Raw genomic sequence first — 13,360 nt, 5'->3', positions numbered from 1 at the left:
CTCCCTCCAGAACTCTCAATTTCAAAGCTCCAATGGACTTCAAACTTACAGGAAGTGCAGAACAGGAGGAGGCAGGAAGTCGCTCCAAGGCTCCAAAGTTTACTCCCAAAGACAAACATGAAAAACTGGCAAATATTTCTCATTTAAGTCTCTTATATAAACTCACTATAGTCTTTTTCTTTAATCAACTGCAATTAAAGATATGGGATTTGGAGAGCAACAAGTTTAAAGCCAAAACTCCTTATTCTTAGAGCTTTGCCAGTCCACACACTTTCTGTCAGTCTGTTTTTGCTTTGAGACAGGCCGGCTATTCTGGAGCTCATTACAAAAACCAAGCAGGCCTCTGAACTCACTGAGATCCACCTGGGTCTACTTTCTTGCGCTGAGACTAAAGGTGTGTGTCACCACGCTCAGTCAAACCTACACTTTAAAATCCTGAGTACTCTCACAAACTTAAGAACCTAGCAGTGTCAAAGCAAGTGAGAACAAAAATCCACATGTACTAACTGCCAACAATTCAGTCAACATGGTTGGTCTGTTGTGCATCCGGCTGAATACGCATAGCTCAGAGGGCAAGAACAGGAAATGCTAGCAACGGCTCCATGGGCCTGCAGGGCTCCAGGTGCGCCCTGGCTCTGTCTTGACTGCTGTTGGGTTACAAAGTAACCCAGGAGGGACAGGAGCAAAGCTGCCCACTGCTCCTGTCACTACTGGTAAAGCAACACAGGGAGACCACAGCATGATTTCATGATACAATTTTAAAGACTATAAGACAAAACAAAAGGAGCAAGTCAAAGTTATGAACCAAAGTGATTATGAATGCAAAGCCTGGTCCACCTCCCTCTCTTCTTAGAGGGAGTCAGCACAGCTCCAAATGTCAACACAATAATCCACTATGATCCTGTAAACAAAGACCAGGGCCATTTCCTCAGACATGAGAGGTGGCAGTTATGTGCATAAAAGAGAAAAAAATGAAGTTTTTATAAAACCAGGTAAGGCCATTTATACCTGAAAATCATCAACAAGCTCGGGGAAAAGGTGCTCGTACATTTTTAGCTCTTCTATTGTTCGTCCTGGTACTTGCTGAGGTCTTAATTTATTAATATCTGTTTCAATATCATCATTCTGAAATAATAAAACACGACGTTAGTATAAAAACACCAAAGAAGTTATAGAACATGCTTTATACTTAAAACAGTGTCACTTATCATTACTGAGTGATCATCAGTAAAGTTTATATTAAATTTAATCTTAAATCAATAATCAATAGATTATCACTGGTATTGACTCTGTTGTCTGGTGAGGGTTAATCTCAACATAAAAGGGTACTCATCAAGGCAAAAAAATAAAACAAACAAGCAAAGACTACTCATCTTCTCCACCATGTCCCTGTTATTCTGCTCTACAGGAAAACTCAAGAAAATTACATTGAAAAACATTTATACATGACAAAGAAGGTAGCATCAGAGCACATCCCATTGACTGGCATGCACTAACTCTGCCACCTGAGCCAATCTAGATGATACTCCAGGACTAAGGGTGGGGACTGGTGCACACCAGCGGTAAGAAGCTCAGAAACAGACAACCTGAAAGGTAAAAGGAGATGGAGCGGTTCCAAGGTTGACATTATAGGGCAGGATGAAGCTTTAGTAGAGACAAGACTATTACAGATGTTCACACTCCATGATCAACAGGCCCTGTGCACAGCCCACCATCACTGCCCACGCTATCGTGCAGGGGCAAGAGACTAACAAGCTGAACAAGCCCCCAGCAGCACCTCTGAGGGAAGAGAAAGCAAATACATCCTCATACAGAAGAGACGCGCCAGTGATCCATTCTGGCCTACAATCTGCAGCCCTGGCTGGAAGAGCATGTGTGGAGAGTGTTACTTCACCTAGGACCCGCAGGGCTCCCAACATCCTTAACAAACTCTGACCTTCATGGATGGGAAAGGAGAAAGGGAAACCAGCTACTAATTTTCAAGTGGGAACCCATTTTTAATTTCCTATTTATCTACAATTAGAATAAACTACTTGTTTTCAACCCCAAAGCAAATTTATCTTACTGCCCTTAAATCCTTCATATGTAGTATCTGTCCATATATGAGCATTAACTAGTATTCTTAAAAAAATGATATTTTTCAACATTTTATATTCAGGAATTTTCTTTCATTTATATAATCAATAAATACATTTTGTTATTTCTATGAATAAAAGATTGGTTTTATTTACATATATTATTACAATGTAATTACTGACTTATGAGTATACAATTTCACCTAAGTATTTAATCTATGAACAAATAATGTATTAATTTTCTTGATTAACATATAATCATCTAAAGCAAAAAATACTTTACAAAGATATATTTTCTCACTAGAAAAGCCTTTAATTCCAGCACTCAGGAGGCAGAGGCCAACAGGATTTCTGAGTTAAAGGTCAGCCTGATCTACAAAGCAAGTCCCAGGACAGCCAGGACTACACAGAAACCCTGTCTAAGCATACAGCTAGCTCACTGTTAGCAATGGCACTGAACAACAGGAAGGAATAGCCTGTGGACCTTTATGGCTCCCTGGAGGTAGCTGTTTAGAACCTAAAGAACCTGGACTAAACTCCCTACAGGAAAAACACTGACTCACAACAGTGAGGGAGGCAGTGTGGAAGCCAAGCACAGCTGAGCAGCCTTGCTTCTCCCACTGCAGCACAGCCATCCCTGTAGGACGCTGTGTGGAGCCAACCCCACACAGGCCAGAGGCTGCCCTGCATGGTGGTTTAAAGAGGACCTGTCTCAGAGCACACAGCAGAGCCGCAGTGATGAGTGTGCCCTCCCTCACCACACTACCAGGCCCTTGCTTACTGGCCCCTGTGCTTTGTCTCCAATACTGTGAGGACCAGATGGTTACTGTGCATGAAGAGTCTGGCTTGGCACATGGTTCCATGTTCAGTAAGTGCTACTTTTTCTCGTAATTATGAATGTTTTGTTAAGGCAAAATAGACAATATGTGAGCAATTTTAACTGAGTGAAAGAACGGACACCAAGAACTATTTTTCAAAGACATCAATGTCAAGAGCCAAGAAATCTGTGGAAATGCTTCAAATGAAAGGAAATGCAGCATCTGAGGGTAGACTCTGTAGCAGAGGGTAAACAACCCACAGAGGCCATCCCAGGACAAACTGACTCCACAGAGGCCATCCCAGGACAAACTGACTCCACAGAGGCCATCCCAGGACAAACTGACTCCACAGAGGCCATCCCAGGACAAACTGACTCCACAGAGGCCATCCCAGGACAAACTGACTCCACAGAGGCCATCCCAGGACAGACTGACTCCACAGAGGCCATCATCACAGGACAAACTGACTCCACAGAGGCCATCCCAGGACAAACTGACTCCACAGAGGCCATCCCAGGACAAACTGACTCCACAGAGGCCATCCCAGGACAAACTGACTCCACAGAGGCCAGCACAGGACAAACTGACTCCACAGAGGCCAGCACAGGACAAACTGACTCCACAGAGGCCATCCCAGGACAAACTGACTCCACAGAGGCCATCCCAGGACAAACTGACTCCACAGAGGCCATCCCAGGACAAACTGACTCCACAGAGGCCAGCACAGGACAAACTGACTCCACAGAGGCCAGCACAGGACAAACTGACTCCACAGAGGCCATCACAGGACAAACTGACTCCACAGAGGCCAGCACAGGACAAACTGACTCCACAGAGGCCATCCCAGGACAAACTGACTCCACAGAGGCCAGCACAGGACAAACTGACTCCACAGAGGCCAGCACAGGACAAACTGACTCCACAGAGGCCATCACAGGACAAACTGACTCCACAGAGGCCAGCACAGGACAAACTGACTCCACAGAGGCCATCACAGGACAAACTGACTCCACAGAGGCCAGCACAGGACAAACTGACTCCACAGAGGCCAGCACAGGACAAACTGACTCCACAGAGGCCAGCACAGGATAAACTGAACCCCACAGAGGCCATCACAGCAGCCAGTGAGAAACTGAACCCCACAGAGGGCATCACAGAAGCCAGAGATAAACTGAACCCCACAGAGGGCATCACAGAAGCCAGAGATAAACTGGATACCACACAGTGTCAAGCTGGTAGGAAGCTGACACTATGCTGCAGGTTTGACATGTGTTCTCAGGTAAAGGACCATAGGAGGTGGTATATCTAATCAACTCCCACATGCCGTTCTTGGACATGTGCACACATGCACACACACTTTTCCTGCAGCCCAATCAGTCCCTGTTCCCATCTCCCTCACTCCCCACTCTTTATGCTCTTGATCATCACAGGAGTTTTTAATTAGAACCATGAGACGTGAACAAAACATACTTTAATGTTTATCATTAAAGTCTTGTACTTTGATGGGAACTTGCGAAGATTAATGTGAAAAGTATGGATTCCACCACCCCCAAGTGCCCTGAAACAAAATAAAAACAACAAAACCCCCACCGCATTTCAACCCCTGCTCTTACCTGGGAAGGTTAATTCATAGCTGTGAACCTGCCAGTTCCACGGCAGGTGTCAGGTTCAAACCCCAGCTCCTCACGGTCTGTATCCTAACATCACAGGAGCCCTCTCTCACCTGAGACCCCACTGGCGGTGGGGATAACAGCTCTGTAGTACTAAGATGCATCTTCCAGTATCCTAGACTACGGAAAGGACAGTGTGTCCTTTAGGTAGTATTCCAACAGTTTTTAAAAGGCTTGCTTTTAATTCGTGTATATGAGTGTGTTGCATGCCCAAGTATATGTGTTCTGCTGCCTTCAGGTCCAGATGTAGAATTCTCAGCTCCTTCTCCAGCACCATGTCTGCCTGCACTCTGCCATGCTCCCTCCATAATGATGATGAAGTGAACCTCTGAAACCCTAGGCCAGCCCCAAATGAATGTTTTCCTTTATGAGTATCTTGGTCATGGTGTCTCCTCACAGCAATGACACCCTAACTCAGACCGGGGCTTCTAGGTTTCCAGACACAGTATGCACCTCTGAGAAGTCAACCAGGCTGTGGCCTACCAGCTCATGTAATATGACAATGCTGTCTATTTCCTCAGTTCAGGGATTCTCTCGGAAGCCTTGTAACATCGTCATGAAGCTCCTCATTTACAGGCTCCTCCCAGTAGTTTTCAGCCCCAAACTATTTCTGACACAGGGGGATGCCTTTTGAGACAAACCACCACAGCAATCTCAAACTGCTTTCCTTCAAGTACTGGGATATGAAAAGCTAAGTCAGAAAGCTTAAAACCCTTTTCCTCGGGGACAATGGGCAAATCAATCAGGGCTGTGTCCACACCAACAGATTCAGCTCCGTGACGACGGTGGGATGGGGCAGCCTTACCTGCATCTCTATGTTTCAGGCAAGTCTGTCTGAGAACTGAGGAGTTCATATTGTTACTAATGATAAAAGTCCACCGACCTTAAAACTCTGATCTAGGTCATCTTCATTCTCGAGTTCATTTTCCACTTCTAAATCAATGTCGTCGTTGTCGTCACTCTCGTCCACCACGTCGTCCACTGTGATGCAAACACACTGTAAGTCAGGCAAAGGCGAGTGTGCACACAGCAGGCGTGCAGTGTGTGTACACAGATGCGCATAAACGTGCCAGTCACCAATGAAAAACAACAAAATTCTCTTTTAACCAAATTATCACGTTCATCTGTTCAGCAGAAATTTCTTTTTTATTGATTATATTTGTTCTACAACAATTCTATATATTGGAGTTTTTCGGTTCCCCTTTTAGGTTCCTTACTAAATAAAAGCATCTATAAGGATGACCTGGGAAACCTGAGAGAGCACGTGGAAGGGCAGTAAAACTCAGAAGGCACTACACACTAAATGCTTTATCCCTGGTGTTCTCAGTTACTAAGCTAACACTGTCCTATGTTACAGCAGCCCAAAGGAAGCACCGGGGTGAACTTCCCCGGCTCAGGCCTCTCCTCTGCAGCTCATTATTTGGAGGAACACGTGCCATGTGCCATGTTATAACCTCGGATTGTTTAGAGGTATAACTCCTGTCTTACAGGAGCTCAGGGGCTGAAAGCAGAAAAGAAACAACAAGAAGAACCCAGAAGCTACATGGCAATGAGGGCACAAGCTTGACAATGCCACTGGAGAGCAGACAGATGGCAAGTGGCTGCAGACCGGGCAGGGCCAAGGGATGAGCACTAACCACTGACGGCTTCCCAGCACCTGAAGGAAACCTGAAGGCGGGCGGTGAGGCTCCAAGAGGAAGAAAGGAGGTGAGAAGGTAAGCTCTTGGGAAAATATGACTGACATGTAAGAGTGTGCATGGGAAATTCAAATAAGAAAGAGATGGACAGATCTTACAGAGCCATCCAGGTCAGTGACATTTTTAACCTATCCAACATAAGATGTCCCCGAAAAGAATGGCTTGACTCAACTTGCAATTTTCTGGCAGGTCTGACAGGAGTGCACAAGAGTGAAGAAAGGCCAGTCAAAAGGGAAGTTGCGTGTCTAGGCCAATGCAAGACTAAGTGAACACAAGAAAAGAGCTTGGCCATCCAGACACTCCTGAGTATGCTGTGGAGGGCCATGGAGGCGGGAGAAGAGCCCCAGTCTGCTTGTCTGAGCAGTGGCACAATCAGCCCACAAGGGCAAAAGCTGAGAGCCGCTTCCCTGCGTTCTTCCACATCTCTGTCCAGTGTGATGTAGACAGAGACTGCTGACTGCCTCTTGCCCAGGACAGTCCTGCTTTGCCTGACACTGGTAACAGAGCCCTGCATTTCAGCTGAGGGATTCCAGGCCTGCTGCAATAGAGACGGCAACTCCTGTGGAGAACATCTGACCAGTGACACCCCAAGTCAGGCAGTCTCTGAAACCAGGGCATGCCGCCTCCTAGTATGTAGTTTCTTATGAGAAACTGCAGATGTCCTTTGATGGGCTAGTCTATTGAGATTCACCAAGATCCACCGAGATCCACTTGCTGACCTTGAGGTGAGTGAGTGGAGGGACATCTTGTCTGGCAGCAGTGTTACAAAGGCTCTGGAGACGGCAGTCCTGAATGAAGCCTCACTCCCTATTAACTATCTGACCTAGAACCAAACAGTTGTCTGTCTTCATCTCCTGCTCTATGCTCTTGTGAACATGTATAAGAGTTATCAGCCAGTCTGTCACACAGTCTGTCACAGAAATGTGGGCGCATTGCTGTGGGGCTCGAAGAACAGCTTAGTTTGTCTTAACTAATACTGGTACCACATCACTTCAAATTGCAGAGAGGTTTTATAAAAATAAAAATTAACAAACAAAAAAAGGTATCACAGGACATGTAGCAGTCTGGATCTATTCTAAGCCCTACCAGCAGTCAGTCATGGATGAAGAAGAAAGTCCTGATTAGAAGAAGAACAGTAAGAAAACACTGTTCGTGAAAAACTGCACTAAATTAAAAAAAAAAAAAAAAGCCTATTACAAACAAGGAAAAAATGTTTTCAACTGAAACACAGTTCAGAATTGGGGAAAAATGGTACATGTTCCCAACTGTGAAACAGTTCATGGCTTCTGGGCCCTGAGCCTGACTATACCTCACACCTCCAGCACAGTGTGAGCCAGCGACTGCAGGCAAACTGCTTTCACTTCCTTTCTTATGTTTACAACAGCAGTGCAGGAGACAGCTTCTACTTCTCTCTGACAGCCAGAAAGGCAAGCACAGGACATCCCTGGGATGTGCTCCTGTGAGGACTTAGAAACTATAAAGCAAGGGTCTGTCCTCACTGTCCTATAAACGTGAGCCACTCCCCTCTATGCACTGTTTGTGTCAGATCCATAAGGACAGCCTACAGATGTATGGTTATGTCTGTGTACAAAAACACACTTTCCAGCAGGAAGTGGTATGCTGTGTATCTAAAGTTTGTAGCTATAAGCACACAGACACAGACACGGGAACACAGCTATATTTTATTCACTTTCCTTATATCTGGGTACTGTTAAATATTTTGTCATTTTTGGGCAACACTAGCAATACTCCCCACAGCTCAGATATCTCGCCTCTCAATGAGGAGTCCTTTCTCTGTCTTGCTAATTTGGCATCTTTTAATAGTTCATTACCATACTGACATATGATATAGATAAGAGTTAGTGACAGATTATTGAAAACAACTGCAAATTCCTGTAATAAATTTTATCTGGAATCTCTTCATGGTATTTACTAAAATAACTATTTGGGTTTCTTCTTTTGACCTACTAATAATAAACTTCACCCACTTTAATATTACAAGTAACCTAGATGTCCTACGTAAGAGACCACTGCCCAGTTCCGTTTGCTCTGTTTTAGAGTCTGCACATCTGACTGGTGGGCTTCGGCTGTGGGTTGTTCCTGGTAATTCTCACCAGGTTTTACTTTCAGCACCATGCTAGCTTCTAAGCTTTTCTTTTTTTCTATGCTCTGGAAAATAAAGCATAGGAAAATGCCTTGAAAGTTGAGAGAACTCATCTATGGCATCATCAACAGTTAATCCCACAAAACAAACTTGACTATGTACTGCATTTGGGGATTTTTGCCTGTTCAAGTCACTTTTAAGCAATAATATGTCCCTAAAATACTACTTCAATTATAAATTCAACTGTCTTAAGAGTGGTTCTCTCTAGCATCGATACTGATTTACATCATCTTTTCTATCTATTGCGCAGAGACTTGGGGGCACAGTACCTCACCCACTGACTACTTCCCCAATCCCAGGTTTGACTCCGCTCTGCCATGCAGATCGTGTGCTCTACGCGGATCAAACAGCTGCAGCTGCCCTGCCTCGAGCTCCTTCCCTCCTGGGCTAAGACTCCGGGGAAACACACACCTTTCCTGTCTCCCTGCCCAGCTTTCCACCCACTGCTCTGGCTCCCCAGTGAGTACCTGCTTCTTGGGTTTCATTTTCACCAGTGTAAGAGTCTTTGAATACTATTGTTTTCACCTTAGTTTAAGACAGTGTACAGGTCTAGCTGGCCCAGAACTCACTATGTAGAACTGGCTGGCACCAAACTCAGAGATCTGCTCTTCTTCCCATGTCTCCCAAGAAATGGGATTAAAGGTCCCACCACAGTAGCCTTTAATAAGAATAATTTATCCATTTAGACTTACTGTCACAACTGGAATGCTTGCTTGTGTTTCACAGTGAGATCTCTGAAGCCCTTGCTTTTACACAGCAGTGGTGGGTCCACTCACACTCAAGGAAAACAAAGGCCAAAGCGTCACACTGACACCACAGATGCACTTGAGCATCTCTGAGCATCTCTGTTCAGTGTGCTCTGTATCAAAGTGTGCACTTCTGTAGCTGTCATTTTAGATGTGTAAGAGCTGCGATTAGGAAGTCTGTAACATGACGCTTATTTGTTCACATATAAGGCTCTGTTTAAGGTACGGATATTATGGTCCCAACACTGCTGTTACGTCACAGGACAGAGCCCACAGCAAGTGTCCCCTTTATCATTTCCCCATGCCTGGTGAATTCACCACATTGCAGGTATACTCTTGCCATCCCTTAATCTAAACACTGACGAAACATCACTATGAGGATTTCTTCTCCTTCCTTCCTCCTGTTACTTCCTGTTGCATCACAAGAGCCTCTTCAGCCTTCTACCACTGAGAACCACCACGTGACCCCTTCACCGCACACGACCTCCACAGACCTATACTGAGATACAGGAAAGGTGTCCCAAACTCCTTGGTCGTCCCTCCAAATGAAGTGCTAGAACATAACTAAAGCAGAGACACTGCTCCTCAGAGGAGGAAGGCTCTTTCCTCAGCCTGTCTGCCACAGCAGCACTGTTTACTAAGACTCCTCTTGCCTCCCTTTCAGATTTGCTACAAATGTCCTCTCCTTAATGCCTGTTGGAAATTTCAAACTCTTTTTTTTTTTTTTTTTTAAGATTTATTTATTTATTATATGTAAGTACACTGTAGCTGTCTTCAGACACTCCAGAAGAGGGCGCCAAATCTCGTTACGGATGGTTGTGAGCCACCATGTGGTTGCTGGGATTTGAACTCTGGACCTTCGGAAGAGCAGTCGGGTGCTCTTACCAACTGAGCCATCTCACCAGCCCCTCATGATTTTTTTTTTTTTTTAAGATTTATTTATTTATTACATGTAAGTACACTGTAGCTGTCTTCAGACACCCCAGAAGAGGGCGCCAGATCTCGTTACGGATGGTTGTGAGCCACCATGTGGTTGCTGGGATTAGAACTCTGGACCTTCGGAAGAGCAGTCGGGTGCTCTTACCCACTGAGCCATCTCTCCAGCCCATCAAACTCTTTTACTCAGAAGTTTCTAACTCAGTCTTGTTGACTTTTAAACTTTGTATTATTTAATTTTTATCACTCTTTTACTCACACTCCCTCTCTTAACACACAATCTTACACAGTTACACACACACTCCATATACATAGTCCCTCTCTTACAGTCTCTTACATTCTTCTTATGCACTCTTACACACACTCAGTCTTACACATACACTCTTTCACACACTATTACACACACTCTTACACATGCTCACTCTCTTAAACTCTTACACACTCTCTCTAACATACTGTCTCTTACAGTTACACACTCTCTTATACACAGTTACACACACACTTCACATACTCCCTCTCTTACACATACTCCCTGTCTCTCAGACACACGCTGCAACACACTCTCTCTTTTTCACAGTCTTTTACACACATTCTTTTATACTCTCTTACAAACACACTCTCCATTACACTTTTACACACACTGTCTCTTACAGATTCTTACACTCTTACACACTGTCTCTTACACAAATACACTCTCTTACATATACATTCACTTACACATAACACTCTCACACACAAACATACTCTCTTACACACATACATACTCTTACACACACACACACACACACACACACCTGTAGAGGGCAGAGAATAACATGCCAAAGGCCACTTTCTCCTTCCACCATGTGGGTCCTAAGAATTAAACTCAACTCACCAGGCTTAGCATAAAATTCCATTACCTACAAACCATCTCACCAGCCTGACTTTTAAAAGATGTTTCTAAATGATCCATTTTGTGTCAGTTATATCTGTGTTTAGATTGTTTAACTAATAATATACCTTATGATATATGCCATTAATCAATGCATACTAAAGATTAAAAAAAATAACAATTACTTGGAGGCTCTTTTAAAATGTTTATTTCAAGCTAGGAGGTAGGTGTTAGTGGCCTTTAATCCCAGCACTTGGGAGGCAGAGGCAGGTGGATCTCTGAGTTCAAGGCCAGCCTGGTCTACAGAGTGAGTTTCAGGACAGCCAGGGCTACATGGAGAAACCCTGTCTCAAAAAAACAAAACAAAACAAAAAAATATTTCTTTCAAGTAAGTGTTTTATAAATAATAAAAAATAAAAAACTAACTTTTAAAAAAAATATAAGAAAACAGAATTCTATGAATATCCGTAACTACTCCTTTCTTCCATTTCAGTAGACACCACCAAACCAATACCAAACACTGACCAACCAAACACAAAGCACGTCGTCAAGCTTTCTATTTACACACAATACAGTGCTACACTAAAATGAAAAGCAGCCTACTTCAAATACTTTCACTTTTCTTCCAAGTAAGTTCTTTGTTCAATTTTTGCTAATTTTGGTGATGAGGTTTTTAACTTGGGTCGGGGGGGGGGGGGGGGGAATCAGACCAGTACGATGGCTCAGTGGGACTGTGGCAAACCTGATATACATTTGATTCCTGCAACCACCTGGTAAAGGGAAGAACCGATGTCTGAAGGCTGTCCTCTGACTCTCACGTGCTCACTGACCCAGGAGCACAAATGTGCATGTACATGGCACATACAACATATGTGGATGCCCACATAATGACAATAATGATGCTACTACCAATGTGTAATTAAAATTCTTTTAAAAAGCTACACAGGTAATCGCAAACATACTGAGCATCTGATGTCATCCTCTTAATGTAATGTCACTATCTTGTGTGACATCAACTTATATAATGTCTCCATCTTATACTTTTAATATTTACATTGATTGCTGACAATTTTTTGTGTATTTTCACACCTCATGCACACATTAAATAATCAGATACACGTTTTCCACAACAGAGTCACGGACTCCCACAGCAGCCCATGGCCCACCCCTACCTTCAGGCGGCAAGCTGTAGAGCTGGGCCACAGGTCCAGTCACAGGGATAATTGGCAACTGGAAGTGGAAAGAACTTTTAATGGTGGGGAGCGGCAGGCGGTTTTTGGGGAAGCATTTTCTCATTATCAGACTGGATGTGTTGACAAGAGGATCAAGAGTCCTGACCGCCAAGCACTCCTGTTCAAACAAGATGATGAGAGTTAGACCACAGCTCAGCACTGCGGTACTAGAAATGTAGCCACAAACAGCACACAGAGAACACTACAACACAACAGAGCTATCTAATGCCTTGCTCTTCAGAAGTACCTGTAACAGGGAGGCACATGTGACTTGTCCAGTAGCATTTTCCCTTAAAATGTTCACTAGGCAAAACTCAGTACTTATCTTTGACAGTGAAAGTCACCAAGTGTGAGTCCCTCCAACACCTGGCAGGTCTAGGGAGTGACGAATGAGGGCAACACTGAGACCCGCGGTGTGAGAGGTAAAGTCATGTGCACTGACTGTGTCTCTGTCTCTCTGTCTCTCTCTCTCTGTCTCTGTCTCTCTCTCTCTCTCTCTCCCCTATAAAAGGCGGCTGGCTACAGTGCAAGAGGTAAAGTCAGGTGCACTGACTGTCTCTCTCTCTCTCTCCTATAAAAGGCGGCTGGCAAGACAACAATGAGAGCACATCCCACTCAGACGTCTAAGAGTTTGGCTGGTCAGCCAGTGTCAAGAACAGGTGACTTAACAACATTGTCAGTGACAACTGGCCTTTCGGTGGCACTTTGACATACTACAGAATCTTCAACACATGACTGACTTAGTTAAACAGACAAGTGGAATTCTTTGTATGAAGAAATTTTAAAATATATTTATCCTATGTATACTTTCCTAAGTACGTGCACATTAATCCATTTTCTTAAGAACCAAAACATTATCATTAAAACAGAATAACAAAAATAAAGTAGCTTACTTGAGAAGTGTTATACAGAATTTTCATCCCATTCGCATCAATAAATGCTTTTCTGCCCAACTTGATGTTCGTGACGCTTTTTAAGCTCTGTAGAATCCCCTTCCGAATGAGCATGTTTCTGTGCCGATTATCGTGCCGGTGCCAATCTACATAGATGGTTAGAAGCACTTGAACGTACCCTCTGTCCACCGCTCTCCTGGCGTTTGTCTCTTTAACAAAAGAAAATTGGGAAAGGTTATTTTATAAATGACAGGAAAA

The 13,360-nt window shown here is 44.0% G+C and overlaps 1 protein-coding gene across 8 annotated transcripts in view; it reads right to left on the bottom strand.

The window, feature by feature from the left end:
• Positions 1–13,360, bottom strand: part of Agtpbp1 (ATP/GTP binding carboxypeptidase 1) — a 117,495-nt gene that overhangs the window by 57,847 nt on the left and 46,288 nt on the right. For all 8 annotated transcript variants that reach the window (XM_021179857.3, XM_029485021.2, XM_085831029.1 and 5 more), the window contains 4 exons: positions 13,103–13,311; positions 12,150–12,327; positions 5,447–5,544; positions 1,009–1,125 (listed from right to left, as the gene is read on the bottom strand). In XM_021179857.3, coding sequence (XP_021035516.1) covers positions 1,009–1,125; positions 5,447–5,544; positions 12,150–12,327; positions 13,103–13,311 — 602 coding nt within the window. The remainder of the gene's footprint in view (positions 1–1,008; positions 1,126–5,446; positions 5,545–12,149; positions 12,328–13,102; positions 13,312–13,360) is intronic.

This window comes from Mus caroli, unplaced genomic scaffold (assembly GCF_978045245.1).
Source record: "Mus caroli unplaced genomic scaffold, Mus_caroli_1 scaffold_15, whole genome shotgun sequence".
Classification (NCBI taxonomy): domain Eukaryota; kingdom Metazoa; phylum Chordata; class Mammalia; order Rodentia; family Muridae; genus Mus; species Mus caroli.
Note: the sequence above shows the minus strand (reverse complement) of the source record. Positions and strands in the feature narration are given on the sequence as shown.